Source organism: Cnephaeus nilssonii (genome assembly GCF_951640355.1).
Source record: "Cnephaeus nilssonii genome assembly, chromosome: 21".
NCBI classification, from domain to species: domain Eukaryota; kingdom Metazoa; phylum Chordata; class Mammalia; order Chiroptera; family Vespertilionidae; genus Cnephaeus; species Cnephaeus nilssonii.
The window spans coordinates 175,397-200,344 of record NC_137092.1 but is presented as its reverse complement, the minus strand read 5'-3'; the positions used below and the strand labels follow the sequence as shown (position 1 = coordinate 200,344).

At 47.2% G+C, this 24,948-nt stretch overlaps 2 protein-coding genes across 3 annotated transcripts; both read left to right on the top strand.

Moving 5' to 3' along the window:
• The first annotated feature begins 1,260 nt into the window (after positions 1 to 1,260).
• Positions 1,261 to 9,388, top strand: ZNF165 (zinc finger protein 165). Its single transcript, XM_079761891.1, has 4 exons — positions 1,261 to 3,433; positions 4,048 to 4,527; positions 4,784 to 4,922; positions 5,499 to 9,388. The coding sequence occupies exons 2-4, from the start codon at positions 4,120 to 4,122 to the stop codon at positions 6,404 to 6,406; spliced, it is 1,455 nt and encodes a 484-aa protein (XP_079618017.1). The 5' UTR covers positions 1,261 to 3,433; positions 4,048 to 4,119; the 3' UTR covers positions 6,407 to 9,388.
• Positions 9,389 to 10,869: 1,481 nt separating this feature from the next.
• ZSCAN16 (zinc finger and SCAN domain containing 16) lies at positions 10,870 to 23,793 on the top strand. 2 transcript variants are annotated; one of them, XM_079761568.1, is made up of 6 exons: positions 10,870 to 10,992; positions 12,199 to 12,406; positions 13,486 to 14,378; positions 16,478 to 17,551; positions 18,389 to 18,512; positions 23,131 to 23,793. In XM_079761568.1, exons 4-6 carry the CDS (start codon positions 17,141 to 17,143, stop codon positions 23,646 to 23,648), a joined length of 1,053 nt encoding a protein of 350 aa, XP_079617694.1. In that variant the 5' UTR covers positions 10,870 to 10,992; positions 12,199 to 12,406; positions 13,486 to 14,378; positions 16,478 to 17,140; the 3' UTR covers positions 23,649 to 23,793. The 2 variants fall into 2 exon arrangements, with proteins under 2 accessions (XP_079617694.1, XP_079617695.1); XM_079761569.1 differs by having other exon boundaries at positions 10,902 to 10,992; positions 12,182 to 12,406.
• The last annotated feature ends 1,155 nt before the right edge of the window (positions 23,794 to 24,948 follow it).

The window sequence follows — 24,948 nt, the reverse complement described above, 5'->3', positions numbered from 1 at the left end:
TAGAAATCCTCTCCCACATATGCTCAAGAGATAACTAGAATGTTATGTTTGCTTTACTTGTAATAGCAGAGAATTGGAAGGTACCTAAATGGATATCAGTAAGAGACCTGATTAGTGCTCTGTGGTCTGTTCATGCAAAGGTATATATTACAGTACAGAAAATGCCTAAATAGATAAATCTCAAATGACATAAAATGTGAATAAAGTTTTTCATTGGTTGGGGTGACTTTGCAGGGAGTTGTGAGCCCTGTTAACAGTTTAAGCTTTACAATGATTGGGCAGAAGTGAGTCCTTGCTCTGGTTTAAACTGGGATGTGCCATTAACAGATTTATACTTTTGTACCAGCATTCTCACTGGCATGTGGGAATAAATTTGAGGGGAACAGGATTGAGGCTAAGAGAGAAATTAGGAAATCATTGTAGTAACATGGGTGAGCCATGGCAATGGAAAGCAAAAACAAATTTAAAAAATATTGAGATACCGAGGAGGATAAACCCATGGAGTATTTATCCCATGCAAACAATGAAGAAAAGGACTGACTCATGGGTGATGCTTAAACTTCTGACTTGACTAACTGAATCCTCTTCATAATCCCAATTTCTAACATCCCTGTCAAGCAACAACTTTTATTTTTCCGGCTGACTTACTCTTTACCATCCAACCTCTCCCACCCATTGAGTTTACCACTTTTTCTTACTCACCTCAATCCTATCCTTCTTTTCCTTCCTTAGCCAACATTTGCAATATCACAACTTGTCAACCCTGTGATGCTCCTAATGCAGCTGGATAAGACTGGAGAAAACTCAGTTTCATTTTAAATATACACCCACATACCTCCAGTAAACTCTTAATGTTGTCAGGCAATTGTATTATACTTCCTTAACCCTTCCCCTTCCACTCTCACGAATAACTATTTCACCTCTTCTTCTAGTTCCTTAGATCACCAATACCTCCTTGCTCACTCTCACGCTCAGCTGATAAACTTTATGCCCGAATTTACTGAGAAAACCGAGGCAATCAGAAAACACTTAGGGAGTACTTGTGATGTGCATGAACTCCTGCTGTGCATTTTCACAAATTCCATATTATTTAATGTTTAGAAAGAAAATGATAGTAAGAGAGAATTAGGAAAAGCAGGATAAAATATTCCAGCTAACACGATAAACAAATGCTAAGATACATAGGCAGTGAATAGTTATCTTAATTAAATTAAATAGCAACATGGAATTAAATAAATCCTTTAGAGAATTTTAGTAGTTTGCATATTCCATTGCTTTAATATACTTGAAGTGCTAATAATAAGATTGTGATTCCTGGGGTCGGGGAGAGATTGTGATCCCTTCTTCTTATTTCACAGTGAAAAGAAGCATCAGGTTGAGAACCGCTAGCAGGGTCGCCTAAGACATTCGGAAAACACAGATATTTACATTACGATTAATAACAGTAGCAAAATTAGTTATAAAGTAGCAACAAAAATAATTTTATGGTTGGTGGTCACCACAACATAAGGAACTGTATTGAAGGATGGCGACATTAGAAAGGTTGAGAACCACTGATCTACAGGCTTTCCACTTCAAATTCAGCCTTTTGCAAATCAAATTCATCCTTTTGCAAAGTTAATTCACGCTTTTGCAAAGCAAAATTTTCTACTAAAATAATTTCAAAAGCTTTGTAATAAAAATAAATCTTAAGCAAAGTTGTTAAATTTTTTATTGCATGCATACTGGTATAGTAATAAACATAAAATACTTTTTAACGTCACAAATATTTACTTATAATGTCCTTATAATGGTTCTCCCGCCGCCACTTGTAGCAATTTCATATTCATAAAGTAATTGTGTCAATCTTCTGGAGTAATAGTCGCTACAGAATGATTAATAACATCTGTTAAACGTTCATAGTTTGAAGGATCTGCCAAATATTTTTCGCGCAGAATTTAACCTTTGAAAAAACTTCTTCAATGGGATTCACCATTGGAGAATACTGTGGCAGAAATAATAAGGTATGCCTCGTCTGACCAACAAGATCACGTACTTCCTGGGTTGGTGGAGGCTTAGATTGTCCAAAACCAACCACACATCCTCCAAAGGATCTTCCTCCAATTTCCGCAGTAACCTGCGGAGAAATTCGCAAAAAAAAAAAAAAAAAAATTGAAGTAACTGAGGATTTTGCAAAAGGGTGAATTTACTTTGCATAATGGTGGAAAACCTGTAAACGCTTAGACACATTATCAAAGCAATGACAGATCAAAAAGATACAAAGTAAAACTAAAAGTAATACAAGGAAAAGCAGGGGTTGTGACTAATCCCATTGTTCCCGGGGTTGGGGATTAATCGAGGGTTCGGGAAAGTCCAGGAAGGCTTTGCAAAGGTGAAGTGTGCGCCGTGCCCGTTACGTGGGGTTGGACTTCCCCGCCCCAGACTGAGGCGGAGGCCCTGCGCCTGCGCAAGGAGCGCCCGGCCAAGACCGCCGCAAAGCCGAGACGAGACTCCGCCTCTTTCAAGCTCCACGGATCTCAGGACCGGGGCCAAGATGCCTGGGAAATGGAGTCCGAACGCCGAGGAGACCCGGAGGCTTCTGGGAGTCGCAGTCCAAAGCTGGCATGTCTTCCGCGCAGACTCAGACGGAAACGTGAACAGGTGACGCGACGCTGTCCTTCCAGCGGAAGTGTCCGATCGGAACCAGTCCCGTGGGAAAGGTAAGTCCGGGCTTGGGGGTCCGGGTGACCGGCCCTTTGTCTTCAGCAAATACCCATTCCCCGCCATGTTCCCTTTGGGCTGCAGCAGCCCTGCGGCGCCCTGCCCCCCGAACTCAGAGGGATCCCGAGGGAAGGTGGAACTGAGTTCGGCGTCCGGAGGGCATTCGCACCCGCCCCTTTGGAGTGGAGCAGGTGGTTTCCATAGTTAAGCGCGCGTTATGGTCTCCTGATGGACGGGGGCGTGGCCAGGAGAGGCGGGCCGTCCTGCAGTCGCGGGTTCCGGGGGCTCCCGGGCGCGGGGTGGCCTGGCCGTGGGGAGACCGCGGGGGTGATGCCTGCTTCGGGCCCGCCGCTTTCGCCCGCAGCCCGCCCCGAGCGCCTGCTTCTCGCAGGAGGAGTCGCCGCCCTTGCGTCGAAAATTGTTCTCGCGATTATTGCGAGTGAGCGAGTCCCGAGGGCGGGGCTGCGGCGACGCCACGCCGACTCCGCCCCCTCCGTCCGGGCGGTCCGTCCCGCTGTCTCCCGACGTCGCTCTGCACGTCGGCTTTGCGGTTCCTCCCGGACGCGGGCTTCGCGAGGTGCGCGTGGAATGTTTATTAGCTCGGAGCTAGTGAGACTTTTAAACACCAGCCGACCCCGAGGACCGGGTAATTCTCCCTGAGTTGTGGATTGTTTCCAATGGGTGCGAAGTGAGGAAACACCTACCGGCAGGACTTTCCCGAAGGCGATGCCAGGTGTGTGCAGCAGCCACTCAGCAAACTCCCGTGCGCTTCCACACCTCCAGACACCCCCCCCCCCCCCTACCCCGTCACTGGAGGGCAGGGACAGGGACTCTTCTCAGATTGTCCCAATGGCTGCAGGTGGTCCTTTGTCACCCAGTGAGAAGAACAGAACATTTTCCTATGTGGTGGTGGCCATTTAAAAGCAATTTTCCGAAGTTGTTCTATCATTTTTCTCTGGTCCTTATTGTCTGTATAACTTAGAAATAATTTAACTGCATGTGGCATGTTAACATTCAGTATTGTGTTGTATTTATATTATATTTAAATGTTTCTCATTTAAATTACCTTGGTGGTGTTTTTTTTTTTTTTATGAGTTTACTTGAGTCAAACTTATGGCATATGCTAGGAGCAGGATTTCAAATACTTCCTAAATTATCTTGCTTTTAAGTTTGAATGTTAAACTGCTGTGAGGTAAGAATTATGTAACAGTTGGATTCCCAAAGCAGGCATTTCAGCATTTTTACACATAGTAAATGCCCAGCACCTGTTTGTGTAATAGAAAATGACTAGTTCCATAATGTGGTCTTTTATTTTCTAGACAATAATAGTAATTTTTTCTTTTCCAGGAGAGCTATTGAAACTAAAAAGACCCTTCTCAAGGCAGAAGTGGGTTTTGTGATCATTCATTCTATCCCAAGATGATGACAGAGTCCAAGAGAGCTGCAGCTCAGAATCCTCAGGAGGATGAAGGGCTTCTGAGAGTGAAGGTCGAGGAGGAAGATTTTGTCTGGGGGCAGGACGCTTGCTCAGAGAGAAGTGATTTTCTCAAGCAGGAGCTGTGCCGGCAGCTGTTCAGGCATTTCAGCTACCACGAAGCACCTGGGCCCCGCCAGGCACTGTGCCGGCTCCGTGAGCTCTGTGGGCTGTGGCTGCAGCCCGAGACGCACAGCAAGGAGCAGATGCTGGAGCTGCTGGTGCTGGAGCAACTCCTGAGCATCCTGCCCGCGGAGCTGCAGGCCCTGGTGCGAGAGCAGTGCCCACGGAGCGGGGAGGAGGTGGTGACAGCGCTGGAAGACGAGAGAAGCAGCGGTGAAGCCGTGCTCCAGGTACAAAGATGATGGGCGAGCTAAGGCCTCCAGGGCGGATGGCGTCCCACAGTGGGAGGTCTGAGCTCCTAGTTCAGGATGCATTTATGCCTCCTTTGCTCTCTGTTTGCTTCTATGTCATATCTTACCGCTGAGTCAGGCTTGATTCTTCCTTCCCCGATTTTGTATTCCTACAGGAGGCTCTCTTTGTTTGGGGGAGATGTTTAGTTCCAACAGGGACGCTCTCATAAATCCATATGTACTTTATTTCTCTCAGGTACCAGTCCCTGGGCACGGGCAGGAAATATTCAGGAGAAAGGTTGCACCTCCTGAACCAGCATTTACTGACCGGCTCCAGCCAGCAGACACCAAGGACCTTCAGGGTTATTCAGAACCCCCTCTCCCACGGGACTTCGGTAAAGTCGTGTCCTCAGAGGGAGGGACAGGGGCTCTCCCTGCTTAGACTGAAGTCCCAATAGCTGTAGTCGGTCCTTTTCTTGGCCAACCAGAAGTGGGTGGGTGGATGGATGCTTTCAGCTCCGAGTACGCACACTCCAGAGTCATTTATAACTTCACTCTTCTCACTCATCTGCTTCCTCTTCTGCCTTCTCTGAAGATGGTGCTGCCCTTTCTTTCTCTAAGCCCAACCATAGACGTGCATCCTCGATCCAGAGTCCCCCTCGGTCCCTCAGTCACACTCGGAGTTCTTTGTTCCTACTTTGTCTTCCTCTCCAGTTCTTGCTGGTGAGGATCCTCTTCCCAGGCTTTTCTGTTTCGTCTGCTCATCCTGGTGTGTGCCTCCTCTCTGCCGACCACTGCACACAGGACTGGCTTGTTCTGATTTGTTCTTCTGTGGTTCATGCCTCTCATTTGAAAGGCCACGTTTTTGGAATGGCCAAATGAAGTACCAATTTGTAACTATTTTGGGTGTATCTGAACAATTTGTTTTCTTCCAGCTCAGCAAACCTCTTCTATCATTATTGTCATTTTAGATAATGAGAGTGAAAACAACGTGTCTTTGTCAAGTCTGGACGTTCATGAAAACACAGGCTCACAGAGAATTGTATCAGGACGACCTTCGACATTTGCATCAGAGGAGTCTGCTGAGCCTTGGGACATCTCCAAGTCTGCAGGCCAGAGAAAGCAGCAACAGGAAAACGAACCTGGGGAGTCCCGGAGACCATTGTCTGATCAGGATGGAGGTTTTAGCAAAGTCCTCACCCACAAAAATATACTTTCAGGTGAAATAATAAGTCACAATGGATGTGACAGAAGCGTAAACCTGAACCCAAATGAATTTACACACCACAAATCTTGTAGACACAGAACCTATGACCAAAGTCTCAAGTGGAATTCGGGTTTTATTATGCATCAAAGAATTTATGTTGGAGGAAAAACTCCCCAATGTGGAAAATCTCTCAAGCACTCAAACCTTATTAAACAGACAGCAGTTTTCAGTGGAGAGAAAACCCATCAATGTAGTGAGTGTGGGAAAGCTTTCAGGCACAGCTCAAAGCTTACTAGACACCAGAAAATCCACACTGGGGAGAGACCCTATGAGTGTAACGAGTGTGGAAAAGGCTTTGCAGGGAGATCAGATCTCATTAGACACCAGAGAATCCACTCTGGGGAGAGACCCTTTGAATGCAAAGAATGTGGAAGAGCCTTCAGCCTGAACTCACACCTCATCCTGCATCAGAGAATTCATACCAGAGAGAAACCCTATACGTGCAGTGAATGTGGGAAAACATTCAGGGTGAGCTCACACCTCATTCGACACCTGAGAGTCCACACTGGAGAGAAACCCTATGCGTGCAGTGAGTGCGGGAGAGCCTTCAGTCAGAGCTCGCACCTCAGCCAACATCGGAGAATTCACAAGAGGGAAAGCCTATTAATGTGAGGGACTTAAATTCATAGGGAATGCTAAGGAAATAGCAAAATGTGGGAAACATTGAATGAAAAGTAAGTCCTGGGTGGGATGCGTGACTGAACAGCCAGTGTCTCTTTCCTCCCTCTGGTCCTGCCTGTGGTCTGACCTCTCTTTACTTTCTGAGAGGCTGGGCAGCCAAACCAGAAGAGCAGAGTTGGGGGAGGCAAGTGAATAGGTTAGTCCCAGCAGTGGAGAGGACGAAAAAGGACCTTAGAAAATAACCCTGATCACTGTGGGGGGGTCTTGGAGAGGGTGATCCTCAGCCCCACGTAGTGGTTCTGCACAACAAGGCTGCTCTGCAACAGGACAGACCGGAGGGTTGTGTGAAAGGGACTCGGCAGGTGGCCTTCTGACAAGTAGGGTGTAATCTGCATCCAGGTCGTGCCAGGAAGTACACCCCAGGCAAGAGGCGGGAGTCAGAGATTCCAACAGAAAGGGGGAGTGGAAGGAAATGAGGCAAGAGGTGGGGGCAGAGGTGAGCAATGTGTTCAAGTGGGAGGGAACCTAGATCTGGAGGAGACAGATGCAGTCCTGTGACTGGAACCTTTCTGCCGCGTGTGCTGGGGGTTTGTGGACACCTTCCTGGGCTGGATGGACAGACTGCAGTGCCGGGGCCTCTCAACTGGCCACTGACAAGTGAGGGCAGAGGGAGCTGGTACCAAAAACAAAGGTTCTGAGACTTTAAACCAGCACAGAAATGCATCGGTTTTAGATTCCTTGCCCGTGTTCCCATTTTCCTGTGATGTCCTGGTGAATGGTAGAGTGGTTGTTATCCTCATTTCGTTGAAGAAAATTTTGAGTTAAAAGGAGTTCAGTAACTTGTCAACAGTCACAAGATTATGAGGTGAAAAGATGGATTCAGCTGCTCATCTGGAGACACTAAGCCAGTACCCCAAGGCGCCTGGCCCGCTGCAGAGAAGTCTTATGACCGTTTGTCTAAAGGATCATCTCCATTCCAGGGTTTGGCTTTGGAAAAATTGCCATGTCCAGAGGACAAGACCTTCAAGCTGCTCTTGCTCATGCCCATGGCATCTTATTACTGAATTCTTAATGAAACTGCCACAGTGTGCAGCCATGCGGGCAGTCTGGTGCCTTCTCAGAGTTGAGCCATCTGGAACCTCTCCCACTCTCATCACATGTGAGGAGTTTCTCTCTGTGGATTCTCAGATGCTGGGCGTGGCCAGTGCTTTCGATAGAAGCTTTCCTGCATTCTTCACTCTGGTGGAGAGTTTCAGGGGAGCAACAAAAGTAGGTTTTCTCACACTTACTACAGTGACACAGTTCTCCTAACTTGAGTTCTCTCGTGTCCTGAAAGGTAGGAATGCTGAATATAGGCTTTCCCACAATATAGTTTCCCCTGTGTTTGATAAGATTTGAATTCCAGGTGAGATTTTCCCAACATTAATCACCGGTTTGAGGCATCTCCACAGTTGCCTTCCTCGTATATCCCCAATGACTCATGTGCAGCTCTCGCCTCAAAGGTGGTGACTGCTGTCACCACATCCCTGAGTGCCCAGAAGGCCCTGAGCTTGGCTTGATGCTGTTGTCCCAGCCTTGAAACTCATTCTGTCTTTTTGTTGTTTTTATTAATGGTCACCCAAGGATATCTTTCCCCATAGGTTTTTAGAGAGTGGAAGGGAAGGTGTGGTGGGGGAGGGGAAGGAAAGAGAGAGAGGCATTGAGAAGCATCCATGTGAGAGAGAAACATCAATTGGTTGCTTCCCGCACATGCCCTGACTGGGCTGGGGATTAAACCTGCAACCCAGGTATATGCCCTTGACTGGGACTCAAACCTGAGACCAATGCTCCAGCTGACGCTGTGACCACTGAGAAGCACCAGCCAGGACTCCCAATTTTATCTTTAAACTTGTGCTTTTTAAGTGAATTAAATAGGAAAATGGGGCATGTACCTGAGCAGAGGACATATCTGTGTTTCTTTGCCCCCCTGTTGATGTCGAGCATTTGTGTTCCCCATGAGCACAAATTTCAGTGGGCCCATGAGTCTTGGGAGTTCACAGGCTCCGAATATGAAGGGGAGCAGAGTGGGCCACCCCACAGTGGGCCACTTTGGTATGTGAATTATTTTGAGCTGAAGGAAATTGAAACCCAGCAGACTCAGGAAAAATTTTACCTCTCTCTTAACTATGCAAAATTTTTATTGGGGGCCTGTCCTAGAAAGAGAGCTATGAAGAAAGTTAACTTTTACCTGAGTGACCTTTATGTAGGACAGGGCAACCCTCTGAAAACCAAATATCTGCCCTTATCTTCCTACAAATCACTTCCTCTGGAGCACCAGTCCCCATCCGCCCTCCCATTCCTCAGCTCAGGATGACAGACAAGCCTCAACTGCCTTTGAGTCTTATTTATTTTTTTGGTGCTTTTGTATGTACAAAATTAAAATTGTTTTTCTCCTGTTAATCTGCCTTCAGTGAATTTGATTATTAGGCTAAAGCACCCAGAAGGGAAGAAGGAAATTTTCCCACTTCTACACATACATGGTAAGCATGTTATGTCTACACCTGAGTCACCTTGGTGCCGATAGCCAGGTGAGATCGTACTTTCTGCTGCAACCAGGACTTGCTTCTAAGAAGGTGGCAAATGGAAGCATCTAAGAAATAGGAACAACCAAGGAACCCTACAATATTCTTTCTTATTTGTGTTACTTCCCTGTATTAGGCAACCACTTACTGAAAATAACAACACAAAAGGAAAGGGAAGGAGAGCAGCCCTCTCCACTTTCCTGTCAGTCTGCCCATCAGGTAGAATGTGTGTCTGTTCAGAATGATGGTTCTCCCTAGCCAGTTTGCCTCAGTGGATAGAGCATCATTCTGCAGACTGATGAGTCCTGGGTTCGATTCTGGTCAAGGGCACATGCCCTGGTTACGGGCTTGGTCCCCAGTGGGTAGCGTGCAGGAGGCAGCCAATCAATGATTCTGGTCATTGAAGTTTCTATCCTCCCTCTCTGAAATAAAAAATAAATAAATAAATAAAAAGAGCGAGTGTGAGTTCAATTGCTACAGCATGTCCACTGAGCTTATGGGGCAAGCAAAAGTAGGTTTATAGTTATAATACAAATAATACAATAATAAATAATACAAGAATAAACTTGGAAACTCACAACTGTAAACCTACTTTTGCCTGTCCCATTTTGGGAGTCTCAAATTATGAATTGTCCATAATTTTGGTGTTTCTACATACAAGTTAAATGTGTTTATATTTGCATTTAAATTGGCATTGCACAATATAAAGGTGAATAGAAAAACTCAGTGATCTTTTAAATTTTTCTTCAAATAACATTAAATAAAAACATGAGAAATCAAGAGAGTATGTGGGGTGGGGGGATAAAAAAGGTTTTATAGCTTAATACCTTTAACGTGATGTTTTAGCATGAAGCTTGCAAATTATGTCACTTGCACTTGTCTATGTAGGTGAAGTTCCTTAAATATTTGCTTCTTTGGAACAAATTTTTTATTTTCCGTACTATTTTTGTCTCCTGAAATAAACTGCAACGATATACACGAAAGAGGCCGCCTGACAGCTGAGGCGCGAGACAGCGCTCAGGCGCGCAAATCACTCAGCGCCTGTCCGACCCGCCGCCCTTCCTACGATTAGCAGCGTGGCAGCAGGAAGCTCGAGGAGCAGGCGGGAACCGGGGCCTATACGGAGGTGAGGGGCAGAGCCAAGCGTGTTCGCGGGTCCACTTCTGCCAGGCCGAGTCCGGTCCCAATTTCCTTGAACACTTCCTGGGGACAGGTTTCATGAGTGCATTTTCTCCGGGCCCAATATACATGAGCACTTCCGCCGGGCCGGATTCTTGGGTGCACTTCCGCTGGATCGGATTTTTGGATACGCTTCCGCCGGACCCAGTTTACGTGAGCGCTTCCTCCCTTGGATGCGCTTCCGCCAGACCCCGTTTACGTGAGCACTTCCGCCGGACCCAATGTACATGAGCACTTCCTCCGGACCGGATTCTTGGAAGCGCTTCCGCCGGACCCAGTTTACGTGAGCACTAACTCCGGACCGAATTCTTGGGTGCACTTCCGCCGGACTCCATTTACATGAACACTTCCTCCGGACTGTATTTTTCAATGCACTTCCGCCGGACCCTGTTTACGTGAGCATTTCCGCCGGGCTCTATTTACGTGAACACTTCCGCCGGACCAGATTCTTGGATGCGCTTCCGCCTGACCCAGTTTACGTGAGCACTTCCTCCGGACCCAGTTTACGTGAGCATTTCCGCCGGGCTCTATTTACGTGAACACTTCCGCCGGACCCAGTTTACGTGAGCATTTCCGCCGGGCTCTATTTACGTGAACACTTCCGCCGGACTCTATTTACATGAACACTTCCTCCGGACTGTATTCTTCAATGCACTTCCGCCGGACCCAGTTTACGTGAGCATTTCCGCCAGACTCTATTTACGTGAACACTTCCGCCGGACCAGATTCTTGGATGCGCTTCCGCCGGACCCAGTTTACGTGACCGGATTCTTGAATGTCAGACGGGGCTTATATGAGCACTTCCTCGGGATTGGGATAATCGGTGCACTTTTTCAGGTTAGGTTTAGGTTATATTTTTGGGGGGCGGGTTTGAGGGGTTGCACTTCAGCTGGGCTGGTTGGCATTCGTACTTCCTTCTCATTGGGTTCGCTGACGCACTTTCTCGCGGGGCTGGCGTGGGGAGGGGCTGCTTAGGGTCTCATGGAAGAGCGGGTCGCGGTGGCCCGGGACTCCAGTTCGGCGAATGTGTGAGCCCCCTCCTTGTTCAGTCCGCACTGGATGCGCCGCGCCATCCCGCACACTTGGTGGTCTGTCAGGCCCGTGTGGCTTACAGGACGCAGACGGCCAAATCTTCCTGAATCCGGGACTACTGGTGGTTCTGTTCGATGATGTGCCAGTTCGGTTTGCATTCCGGGTAAATGGGGAAGGTGTTATAGTCTGACTGGTTAACTCATTATGTTTTATTACTTGGAAGATAGAAACTAGTGGAAGGCAACATTTAGAAGCGGCTTCGTGTTCTTTATCTTGACTTACTCCTCTAGGATCACACGTGGAGCACTTGGTCCCCCGCTGTCCTCTTTTGCCAAGTGGCCACGGTTGCGCAGTTTGTCCTTTGGTCTGCAGAGATAAGCTTTTAGATTAACTTTTGTTTTTATCTATCACTCTTTGTATTTGCAGCTGAGCATGAACTCACTCCATCCGACTAGAAGGACACTATTTTCCCAATCTTTTTTTAGTAGGTTAGAAATGGAGTTTATGTTCTGTGCTTTTTTGTAATCCATAAATCTGCTTCTCATGCTGATGGTGGTTTAGTTCTGTTAGCGATGCTCTTTGGATCCCATCTACAGGAGTCATTTGTTATTTGCTCATGGCTCTAAAAGACTAGCTCTTGCATACATGTGTATCTTTGTATAATTTGCCTTAATCTGCACTCGGACATATGTAAGGTAGCTAAAACATAAATTGAAGTTTAAAGTGCCCTGAAGCCTTATACAACCAGTAAACATGAGGAATTTTAACTAGTGTGGCAAGCTGGTTTGGTGAGGAAATTATTGCAGGGCCTGTCCCTAAAGGAGCCCCAAGGAAAGCTCATCTCCTCTTGTTTGTTTGTTTTGTTTTGTTAATCCCCACCCGAGGATATTTTTCCATTGATTTTTGAGAGAGTAGAAGGGGGATATATATAGAGAGAAACATCGATGTGAGAGACACACTGATTGATTGCCTTCCGAATGTACCTGCAACCCAGATATGTGCCTTTGACAGGAAGTGAACCCAGGATCCTTTGGTGAGTGGCCCAGTGCTCTAACCACTGAGTACACGGACAGAGCAAGCTCATCTCCTTTTGACAACGTTCCTTCCTGGCCTGGTCTCCGGTCTCTGCCCTTTACGGATAGCAGCCCAAGACCCAGGTGGCCTGTGATTGTGCCTTTCATGACACTCTCCAGTTTGAGTCTCTGGCTCCTATGCCCAGGTAAGTTCTGACTCTGCTGTGCCCTCCTCATTCTTCAGTCATGTCTCTGGTTGTCTTTTCCTTTTTCCTTTTCTTTTAATGTCTCTAATTGACAGAAAGCATACCACGTTTCCCTGTATTATTCCTACATGGTTACAAATTCTGCCCTTTACTCTTGGTCCTAAAATGAGATTCCTTCAGGAGAAATATCCTTGAGTGGAACAATTTCACTTTTTTTTCACAAACTACTGACCATTGAGGAAGTGACTACATGTCCTACCCTAGGGTGTTGGGACTCTGCCCAGAGGACCCTGTAGAAAACACAGGCATAGGAATTCTGGGGTCAGGACAGATGGGAGTGTCAGGTCTGGTGAAGGGCTGCTCTGGGAAGTCGTCAGTGAACCACAGTGTAGCTTCAGGCTTGACAGGTTCCCGTTGTCACCTTTGTAAGAATAGTGATGTCTGTCTGTCCCCATGAGGCAGCAGCTGTTTTATGGTCCAAGCTTGGTCCTTACACTGTCACTTCCCTCTTCCCACAGTTCTGTTTTTCATTCCTCTCCACTCAATGTCTGGCCTTCCTGACGAGCCCATTCTCGGGTCTTTGTTCGTTGCTATGCTTGTTCTTCAGGTCACTCTTGTTCCTGACTTTTCTCCACCTTTCTCTGGAATCACACCACCCAGTCCTGTCATTTTCCATCTTCTAATTTTCTCTTCAAACATTGTCAAACCATTTTGTTGGTATATGTAAGCCGTGTATTTCTAGTGTATGTATTCTATATATGTAAAAGGCTAATATGTAAAGCGTCCCCTTGGAAGTTCAATTGGGAGAACCGGAATTGGATTGCTGGCTATGACGTGCACTCACCTCCAGGGGGTGGCACGGAACATGGCAGGCGGCCAGCTGCAGCTTCGGGGTGCTGAGGGAGCTAGGGAAGAAGGAGGAGTGGGAACCTGATGGGCCCTGATCACCGGCCAGGCCTAGGGACTCTACCCGTGCACGGGCCTCTAGTTATACTATAATATAGTATAATATGACATAATAGTATAATAATGTTCCTGTATATTCCAGTTACATTTGAGTGCTCCGCTTTTTATTTCAGATGATGGGCTCAGAAATAAGAAAGGAGAATTGATTCAAAAGCAAGATCTTACTGTTGATATGGAATCCCAAGAAAAGTTACCTGGCCCAGCCAACGGGGAGGGTCCTGAATGTGGAGACACCCGAGAACCAGAAGGATGGACAGAAAGACATCAGAGAAATGCTTCAAGTGAGAGAAGGTATAAGTGTGATGGACATGAGAAAAGATTCACTCGGAACTCAAGCCTCATTAGACAAAAGAGAATTCGCACTGGAGAGAGACACTGTTCATGTAATGTCTGTGGCAACTTTAATTCAGAAGTTCACAATGTATTGACCGTCAGAGAATACATAGCCTGTTTTATAGGTTAAAACTGTATCAGTGTGAGGAGTGCAGAAAGCCTTTATCGCAATTCACACCTTGTTCAGCATCCATGGACCTGCGCTGGTGAAATGCCTCTCCAGAATGATGAGTGTGAAATGCCTGTCCAGAATGAAAGCTTTTCATGACAGCTCAGCCTCGTCTGACACCAGAGGACCTGCACAGCGAACAGGGCACACCAGAGCATCGCCTGGGGGAAATGCTTCAGCCTGAGCTCAGGCCCTATGGGTGTGAGGAGGGTGGGAAGACCTTCAGTGACAGCTCACCTCTGGGACCCAGAGGAATCCACACAGGAGAGGAGCCCTGGTGACCCGTGTGTGGAGCTCCTCCTGCCACTCGTTCCCGAGGACACCAAGATGCACGCTGGAGAGGGTGTTGCCCTAACGGTGCTGGGCTCTGCACTCCCTGCCACTCATTCCAGAGTCACGTGAACAGAGTTTCCCAGCAGCATAGGCTGCTCTGCCCACGGAGCACATCACCGGCTGAGCTGGGGCGCTGGATGGGCCCGTTTTGTTGTCAGACTCTCCTCAGAAGTAAGTTGCTCAGGAAATCTTGGTGTTTACATTCTTCTTCCCCTCTCTCCTCCCTATTTTCTGAACTACTTTGGAAAAAAAGAAAAAAAAGCCAACCCCTGAATATTTGGTTAACTTGATCAAATACATTAACCTATCAATCATCTGCACTAACAACATGTTGAAACACAAAAACTATTTTGTGATACAAATAGTATGGATTATGCTCTGCAGGGCCGGAACGGGTCAAGGCTGGATGATCAATTAACCTGCTGATCCACAGGGACCTTTCACATCTTTAACCAGAGGGGGCAGACAAGGCCCACATAGTTCTTGTTCTTAGTTTTTTTGTAATATAAAATTATAGCAACTCTTTAAGAGTCGTCATATTTCACATAGAATCTGACTTTCCAGATTTTCTTATAAAAATATTGTGCACCGTTTTTGTATGTTAACATTTGTATTCTATAAATGCCTACTTAAATCCTTTGCCGATTTTTCTATTGGCTCGTTCATATTTTTCTTTTTTGTAAGAGTTCTTTGCATATTAGAAAAATTAGCCCTGTGTCGTTTAGATGTGGCATATTTTACTCTGAGTTTATATTCTAACTTTTATTCTCTTCATTCAAAAATTCTAAATTTTTCAGTTACCAGTTCTATTTATCTTTTCCTTTATTGCTTTTCAGTTATGTTTTTAGGGTTTTATGCCATGCTTAGAAAGGTCCTCCCATGCCCCATGCCTGGCCGGTGTGGCTCAGTGGTTGAGCATCGACCTATGAACCAGGAGGTCCCAGGTTCGATTCCCGGTCAGGGCACATGCGCAGGTGACAGACTCGATCCCCAGTGGGGGTCCTGCAGGAGGCAGCCGATCCATGATCCTCTCCCATAAAAAAGAAAGAAAGAAAGAAAGAAAGGTCCTCCCCCCTGCAAGGTAGCAATGGCCTCCTAGCCTGTCTCTCCACTTCTGCCGTCACTCACAAGTTTATTTTAACACTGCAACCAGAAAAACCTTTCAGTACCTAGGTCTGATCATGTTCTCCTCTGCTTAGAAATTCCAGATGGCTTCTCATCTTGGAGTAAAAAACAATTACCTTTGCACTCACCCACAGCCCTCATATCTCTCCTCCTTGTATCCCAGCACCCTGTGCTACTGCATCCTTCACTTTCCTACAATATTTCAAACACTCCTCTCCGGGCCTTTGCATTTGCTGTTTTTCTCCCTGAAACATCTTCACCCCAAATGCCTCATTGCCCTCAGTCTCAGCTCAAGTGTCAGTGCTAATGAGGTCCTCAGTGTCCACCCTGTTAAAATGGCAAACTCCCTATTTCCTTTATTTTCTCCTTGGCACTGACACCCACCATCTAATAAACTGTTTTCCTTCTTTATTGCCTGCCTCCCCATCTGTCTATTACATATGCGCGCGCGCACACACACACACACACACACACACACACATTCCATGAAGGCGGGGCATTGTTTTGCTTTAACCTATACTTCCAGCTTCCAGAACAGTGCCTTGCCTCGTAGGTGAGTAATCAATGTTTGTATAAGAAAGGTAAAGAGGGAGGGAAAAACACCTAAGTATTACTTAACCCATCAGATTGGCAAAGATCAAAATATTTATAACGTGTTGACAAGTGTATAGGTAGCCTTGTAGTGTGTTCTACGATTGGTAATTTGGTACCAAAAGTACAGATGCTGGTACTCTGCTCTGTAAATCTATTTCTAGGGATGTATGCAATGGGTCTGCCCTTACACATGAGAAACATGTTCACAGTAATTTACTGGAGCTGCATCTGAAAAAAAAAAAAAAAAAGAAAAGATTGGAACAACCTACATGAACATTAATGGAGTAATTATCAATAACTTGTGGCAATTGAATATTATGTAGTAGTTTGTGGGTGTTTTTTTTTTAAGAGCAAGACCTAGGAGGTAATCTCCCAAATCAATTGGTAGGAGGTAAAAAGGTTAATAGAAATGCTGTCATTTGTGTAGAAGAAAGTGAGGGTGATACATGTTATGAAAAACATGAGTAAAAACGACATGCTGGAGGACACTAATCCTTTTTAAATATTGAACCATGTGAATGCATTTCTTATTTATATTGCTTTTTAAATAGCTAAGCTGGAAAAATCTTGAGGGAGGAAAATCTTTTTTTAAAGCTGTGCTCACGGGACCCAGCTCCCTCCCATCCGTCAAAGGACTTGCAGCCGGGTCCTCCACGGGCGGGGCTGCCACCGAGACGGGCTTTCTAGAGAGGCCGGAAGCGCCGGGCGCTGATTGGTCGTTAAAGGACGCCTTTGCTCCCGCCCGGAGGACGCTCTGTCGGCCCGGTTCCACCCGAGCGAGCTGTGCGGCGGCGGTGAGTCCCGCTCTGGGGACGAGAGGCCGGCGCAGCTGTCAGCGGCCACCCCTCCACCTTCCCCTCGGCCTGGGCAGGGGCCGCAGCTACGAGCCGGCCTGGGTCCTGCACGAGCCGCACCGCTGCGGAGCCCGGGGTCGGGTTCCCCGCTGTTCCTGCCCCGCTCAGCGCCGACTGTGCGCTTCCGGCCGCGACCCCGCACGCGTCTCCCCCATGAGCATCGGGAGAATCAACCGGAGGAGGGATTCGCACTGAGTTAGCCCCGGAGGCGCGTCAGCCCCTGGAGGCCTCTGCCTCCGTTAGTGCATTTGTGTTCCCAGCAGCTCGTTGTTTCTCTGTGGCAGCAACTTCTGCGAGACGAGACTCTGAGGTTCTCCCTGAATCAGTTCCAAAGAGGGTCAACCTGAAAACCGGCCCGGAATGGCCACAGTCCCGGCCCCCGAGGGACCGCAAGGACCTGCACCCGTGAAGGCGGAAGGGCGCGGCTGGGGCTGGCGCTCCGCGGCTCGGATGCCCGCGCTGCACCGGCGGGAGCTCTGCAGGCACCTCTTCCGGAAGCTCTGCTACCGGGACGCGCCGGGGCCCCGGGAAGCCCTGACCCGGCTCCGCGAGCTCTGCCGGCTGTGGCTGCGGCCGGAACACCACACGAAGGAGCAGATTTTGGACTTGCTGGTGCTGGAGCAGTTCCTGAGCATCCTGCCCGGGGACCTGCGAGTGTGGGTGCAGGGGCACCATCCCGAGACTGGGGAGCAGGCGGTGACGGTGCTGGAGGATCTGGAGAGGGAGCTCGATGAACCCCCGGAGCCGGTGGCAAGGGAGTGGCCGTCAGAGGTCAGAGCAGCCCAGCAAAGGGCGTTTGAAAGAACACCCCGGGTTATTTATGTGCGATTCAGGGAAGAACAGACTTAGAGAGGGCGCAGTCAAAGAGACACCAGATTGAATGTGTGGGTGTGGAAGGCTGGGGTCAGTTAGAAGCTCCAGAAAGGCAAATGGGTATCAGAAGAAAACAACTTTCTAAAGTCCAGAGCCACATATAGGATTGGCTATCTTGTAATGAAAAAATACCACCTTCCTTTTCATTGGCGTACTCAAATTGGGGTTAGTAGATATAAGGGGCGTTACAGACCAGCGTCATCAAAACGACATTCAAATAAAAAGTGAAATTAAGTGGTACATTTTATTCATCACAGAATATATAGTCAAGATAACAGTGATCTGTTTTACTTTTTTTTTTGGTATTGTGTTCAAAATTTGGTGTTTCTTACACACTTTGCAGATTTCAGTTCTTATTAGCCCTGATTCAAGTGTTCTGTAAATGCATTTTGCTCGTGGCTGTAACACTGGACAAGTGATAGGAGAAACGCCCCATTGGTTGGGAGTTGGGCTTGATGGCTTTCAAGGTGCCTTCCATGTTGCAGGACTGAAACCCTTCAGCCCGTCGCTGTGAGAAGAGACACTGGATGTCACTGTGCCCAGAACAGTAGAGGTTCACCCCGATAGTTCTCTTATTTTTTAGTCATTATTGCCATTTGCAGCTTAACAAGAATTTGTCCCTTTTCCTATATCCCTGGTCCTTGGCAGATGCTACTTTTGATCTTTTCTCTGAAGTTCTTGCAGTTCTCTCACAAAATTTACCTTACAAGTTCAATCATTCTTCATTGTTTCTAGGTCCCAGACAAGTCAGAAAGACAGGACACACTTCTGGACAAGTTGGCCCCCTGGGAACAGCCACATGAGCCTCTGGCTGTCCAGCTCTACCCCGAGAAGATCCAGCAGGAACCCCAAAGGAAAGGTAAGGAGCAAGTTTTCTTTGTGAGGAAGGAGGTGCCTCCGTAGAGGCGCTTTCTCACTGTCACGTCCTTTCCAGCTGTTCCTCTTGTGGGAGATTTCATCCACCTTCCTACCCTAACCCTATCCTGGGAAGAATTATACTTTAGCTTTTCATTAGACTTAAAAGCTGTTATTTGCCCTAACAGATTGAGGATGAGACTTAAATATTCAACTTAATACCTAATACTTTTATCTGTTACTAGAAGCCTGGTGCACGAAATTCGTGCACTGGTGGGGGGGGGGTCCCTCAGCCAAGCCTGCCCCCTCTCACAGACTGGGAGCCCTCAGGAGATGTCCTACTGAAGGGGAGCAGGCCTAAGCCGCAGTCTGGCCTTCCTCTGTGGGAGGTGACTGGGCTGATCAGGGGAAGGCGCCAGCCCCATCACCCTGCTGCTGCTGCCACTGTCGCAGCCACCAAGGTGCTTTCATCAACACGGACTCCAGTACCTGCGTCATGAAAAAATGACACCTTTCTTTAGGCATTTTCAAGATGTGTCTTGCATAGGATATGACATTTCTTTTTCTTTTTAATCCTCATCTGAGGATATGTTTCCATTGACTTTTAGAGAGCTTGGAAGAGAGAGGGAAAGACAGAGAGAAACATCAATGTGAGAGGGACACTTGGATTGGTTGCCTCCTGCTTGAGCCCTGACCCGGGCCCCGGCCAGGGAGGAGCCTGCAACCTAGGTACATGCCCTTGATTAGAATTGAACCTGGACCCTGTCATTGGCAGGCCGAGGCTCTATCCACTGAGCCAAACTGGCTAGGGTAGGATATGACATTTCTTAGCCCCTCCAGCAGCAGACCTTAGTTTTTTCCTCCAGGAGTGTGGTGGAAAAACCCTAGATCAGGGGTCCTCAAACTTTTTAAACGGGGCCAGTTCACTGTCCCTCAGACCGTTGGAGGGCTGGACTATAATTTAAAAAAAGCTATGAACAAATTCCTATGCACACTGCACATATCTTATTTTGAAGTAAAAAAACAAAATGGCAAAAACACCCGAAGTGGCCTGCGGGCCGTAGTTTGAGGACGCCTGCCCTAGATCACCTTCTTGGATTCTTATTACCCAAGTTACCAAGAACACTGTGAGAGGCAGCTTACAGGGAGCTTAGCCAATGAGCCTTCAGAAAAGGTGTTTCCTCTACAGCTCATGCGGAGGACCCCCTGCATTGTGTCTGCAGGGCTTCTGTCCACTTGGCTGCGGGCGTGTCCCGAGCCATTGGCGGCGTCCACCGGGGCACACCCCCAGTTCAGCGGCCCCGCATTCTGTCTGCTGGTCTTCTGTCCACTGGGCTTCTGTCCACTGGGCTGGGGGCATGCCCCAAGCCACACTGCGGGGGCCACCAAGGGCACGCCCCCAGCCCAACGGCCCCGCGTTCTGTCACCTGGACTTCTGTCTGCTGGGCCGGGGACGTGCCCCCGGTGGTCCCTACAGTGTGGCTTGGGGCATGCCACCAGCCCAGCGGCCTGCGTTCTGTCTGCTGGGCGTCTGTCCGCTTGGCATGTTCCAAGCCACGCGGCAGCGGCTCAGAGCTTGCCCCTCAGAGCTCGCCCCCGGCCCAGCGCCTGCGTTCTGTCAGCTGGGCTTCTGTCCCCTGGGCCAGGGGCCCAGCGTTCAGTCGGCAGCCCTTCCTCCCTCTGCGGCCTGGGCTTGGGATGCTAGCGTCATCACCAGTGCGATGACAGCGTCCCACCCTGGCCCTGTGGGCATCGCCATCTTTGTTGTGGAGTGATGGTTAATTTGCATATTAATCTTTTATTATATAGGATCTCAGGATTCTAGCTTTAAATTACCTTAAATTTCCATTTGAGCAGGGGATTTTGTATGACACCCTGTAGTAGTCTGCTAGGGCTGCCAGAATAGAATTCCGCAGACTGTGGGCTTAAGCAACAGAAATGGGTTTTCTCAGTTCTAGAAGCTGGACAGTCCAAGACTGCCACCAGGGCTGTTTTTGGGTGAGGCCTCTCCTGTGTCCTCACACTGCTGGTGTCGCTCCCTCTTCTTGTAATTTTGGGTCAGGGCCCCTTCCTTATGACCTCTTTTATCCTTAATTGCCGGTTTAAAGGCCCTTTTTCTAAATACATCCAAGTGGGGATTAGAGCTACAGCATAAGAATTGGGGCAGGACAGTTTAATCTGTGATACACCCCCATGCTGGAAAGAGTGGGGAAGAAGCAGTCATCACAGCAGGTTTTGTGCTTGTGTCTCTGCATGTGAGGTTGACAGGACTGTGGTTGTGATTTGCTCCCATCCCACTAATCATGACCAATTAAAGCCAGGTGCGTAGTGTACCCTCAGGTTACACTGAAAAGCAGACAGATTTTACCTACTTTCTCCAGACTCTGCTTCCAGTGCCCTGTCCCTCCTGTGCAGGTGCTGAAGCTCATGATGCCTTCCTGCGTCCATCCTTACTACCTCACATTTCACCAGTGTGGTTCTCTCATTGTCTAGGGTCCCTGCCAGGTGGTTTGTCAAATCTGAAAAGTTATTTTAAGTAAGATATTTTTGCCTGGTATCTGGAAGGCACAGCATTCACCTAAATGTAATTTAAAGGAGTCTATTGGTGCTTTGAAGTGGAGTGTTGGTTATTGGTTTGCTTTAGAGGTGAGATTGAGACCCCTGTTCTCTTCACTCCTTGGTCATTGAACATTTGTTGAGTAGCAGCTCTATGCCAGGTACCATGAGGTAAGGAATAAAAGTTAAGACACTTGAATTCTTCCGGAAGCTCTCTACATGGCAGGCCTGCGAGGCACCAGTTTGTTTACATTAGCGGAGATGGGGAACATTCTAGGCTGAGAGAACAGTGCGGGGTGGGGGGGGCGAGAAGGGGGAGAAGCATAAGAGCATCACATATCCTAAGAGCAGCTGCTCTGAGTCTGACTGTGACAGGGAGAATTTTGTGGGAGGAACATCAAGGCCAGTGGTGAAGATTCCTGAACACCATACTAGGGAAACCCGAACTTCACCCCATCAGTTGGGGGCTCAGAGAATTATAAGGAGAGAAGTGGGTGACACAGAAATCACTGTCCATGATTTCATTTTTTTAAAAATCACATAGAAAAAGATTGGAAGGATTACCTGTAAATGTAGACAAAGGTTATTTCTAGATAATGAAATCATAGGTGACGTGTTTTATAAAATCTGTGAAATAACAGCTATAGCAGAGAGAAAAGATGTTTATACCAGGGTTTGGGGGAGACCACTCTCAAATATAGAGGATGGTCAACTAGAGCAGGAATGAGGCTGGAGAGAGAAAAGGAGAAAATCAAAGAGATATTGACTTACTGTAGAATGAACAGATCTGATTGGTTGTGGGGGGAGGGTATCAGATAATGGTGTCAATGACAGGAAAATCAGAAGGGGTGTACAGGCAGACCTTGTTTATTGCGCTTAGCTTTATTGCGTTTCACAGATGTTTCCTGTGAATGGAAGGCACGACCCTCCACCATCAAAAAGGTTACAACTTGCTTTATTGCAATCATCACTCTATGGTGGTAGTCTGGAACCTAAACTCAGTAATTCTGATGTCTGCCTGTATCTGTGTGAAGAGGAGCTGGCTTGAGTTCAGTTTTTATACTTGTGAGTTTTCATTGCTTGTAAAACATCCAAGTGGCTAAAACCCAGCAGGCAGTGCAGTTTAACATGTTCTCTATCTGGGAGAAAGGTGTGGGAGGAGGTGGAGATGTGGAAGTCTTCCTGTGTAGATGACAGAAGACATGGGTGTAGGCAAGGTTGACCAGGAATAGCATATAAAGAGAGTCCCATGCCCCACCGGTGTGGCTTAGTGGTTGAGCATTGACCTAGGAACCAGGAGGTCACGGTTCGCTTGCCATTCAGGGCACATGCCAGGTTGTGGGCTCGATTCCCAGTGAGGGGTGTGCATGAGAGAGCTGGTCAATGATTCTCTCTCATCATTGATGTTTCTCTCTCTCTCTGTCTTCCTCTCTGAAATCAATAAGAAAACACACACACACACACACACGTAATTTTTTAATTAAAGCAAAAAGAAACCCAGTTAAGTTTCGGTGGAGGAGGAGGATTCTGTAAAGGACTATAGGAAACGTAAGAGAAGCAGAAAGGGGGTGTCGCTGAAACCAAGGGAAGAGTCCACCAGACGTAGTTAGTTCTCCTAACAGGACACAAGGTAAGGACTGATAGATTCGACCCAGCACATGAACCAGGCCACCACTGTTCCCTCCTGCCTTTCCTCTCCCTTTGGTGGTTTCCACTCACCACCTTCCTCTCAGATCCCTTTTAGATTGTCCTCAGAATGTTTATAGTCCTCATTTACATTCACCATTTACCCCTCTGCCTTTGCACACGTTTGCCAGGTAACCCCTTGATCCACATCTTTTCCTTTCTTCTCTTCCTAATCTGTTCCCAGGCATCCTGTCTTGTTGCCGTCTTCCTCCCAGGCCTCTTACTGTCTTCCCTATCAGCATGTGTTTGGATGGTGCTAAATATCTAATTTGTACATTGTGTGGCTTTCCATTTTTTTATAATGCATTTGTAACATTTGCATGTTCTGTCTTCCATAGGCTTTTGCTTCTCAAACCTAAAATAGGCCCTGTTTGTTACAGGTGATAAAACCAGGACTGAGAATGAAGAGTTGTCCCAAAAGGAGGATATGGCAAAGGACATGGAATTCCTTGGGAAGGTAAATAACAGACTGAACAAAGTCCTTCCTCAACATCCTGAATCCAAAAATGCGACTGAAAGAGAGGGCAGGTTAGAGAGGTGGCCGAGGGAAAGAAGACCCTATAAGTGTGATGACTGTGGGAAGAGTTTTAGTCACAGCTCAGCCCTTAGCAAGCACAGGAGAACTCACACTGGAGAGAAACCCTATAAATGTAACGAATGTGGAAAAGCCTTCAATCAACGCTCACATCTCATCGGACATCACAGAGTGCATACTGGAGTGAAACCCTATAAATGTGAAGAATGTGGGAAAGATTTTAGTGGACGCTCAGGTCTTATTCAGCATCAGAGAATCCACACAGGTGAAAAGCCCTATGAATGTTATGAGTGCGGGAGGCCTTTTCGGGTAAGTTCAGCCCTTATTCGACATCAAAGAATTCATGCAGCAAAACTCTACTAATAAGGGGTCAGTAACAACAGTTCCTTAGCTGTTCAGGCCTAATTAGGGACCTTATAAATATCCTGAATGTAGGCAAAGCTTCCATCATTGTTAAAACTTCTCTGGTACCACAGAATTTTGAATAAAATTTGCTTTTATTTCTAAAGTAGTTCAGTTTCTTACTTCAGAGCCCTGGCTGGTGTGGCTCCGTTGGGCGTTGACCCATGCACCAAAAGGTTGCTGGTTTAATTCCCTGTCAGAGCAAATGCCCAGGTTGCGGGCTTGATCCCTAGTAGGGGGTATGCAAGAGGTAGCTGATCAATGTTTCACTCTCACATCAATATTTCCCTCCCTTTCTCACTCTCCCTTCTTCTCTCTAAAAAAAATTAATAAAAGTGTATTTTTTTTAAAGTTACTTCAGAAAGCCTTGACCATAAACAGCAGTGCTTATTCCAGTCCAAGATAACTGTTTTCTGGTTGAAAGACAGTGAATTCCAACTCTCAACCCCTTTTTATTGACCATTCAGTGTATGACTTTAGGCAAAGGCATTCCAGTTCTCTGCCTTCATTTCCGTTCTGTAAATTGCCGATGATGGGACAGGCCCACCAGATGTGTATTAAGTTGAAATAGATGAAAATTGCTTTTGAAATTAAGAACTAAGCCCTGGTTGTTGTGACTCGGTTGGTTGAGCGTCTTGTATTGAAAGGTCACAGATTTGATCCCTGGTCTGGGTGCATGCAAGGCAGCAATGTTTCTCTGCCTCTTCCTCTCTCTCTAGAGTCAATGAAAACTTTTTATTTTTAAATCCTCACCGGAGGATATTTTTTGTATTGATTTCTAGAGAGAGTGGAAGGGAAGCAGGAGGGGAAAAGAAAGAAAGAAACATGGACGTGAGAGACATGTCAGTTGGTGCCTCCTGCACATGCCTCTATGTGGGCTGGGGAACCTGCAACCAAGGTTTGAACCTTTGACCTGGAGTCCAACCGGCAACACTAGCCACTGAGAAAAACCAGCCAGGGTAATGAGAACTTTTAAAAATATATTTTAATTTCAGGGAGAGAGAGAAACATCATGATGACACATAACCATGTGGTTGCCTCGTGCACACGCACCCCTACCCCCACTGGGAATGGAGCCCACAACCCAGGCATGTGCCATGACTGGGGATCAAATTGGGTCCTCCTGGTTCATAGGCCGATGCTCAACCACCAAGCCACGCCAGCCAGGCGAAAACATTTTTTTTTTTTTTAAGAAGTAAGACTATTTTTTCCCATCATTATTGATATAATGACCTAAATATTTATTGCTTTTTTTATCTTC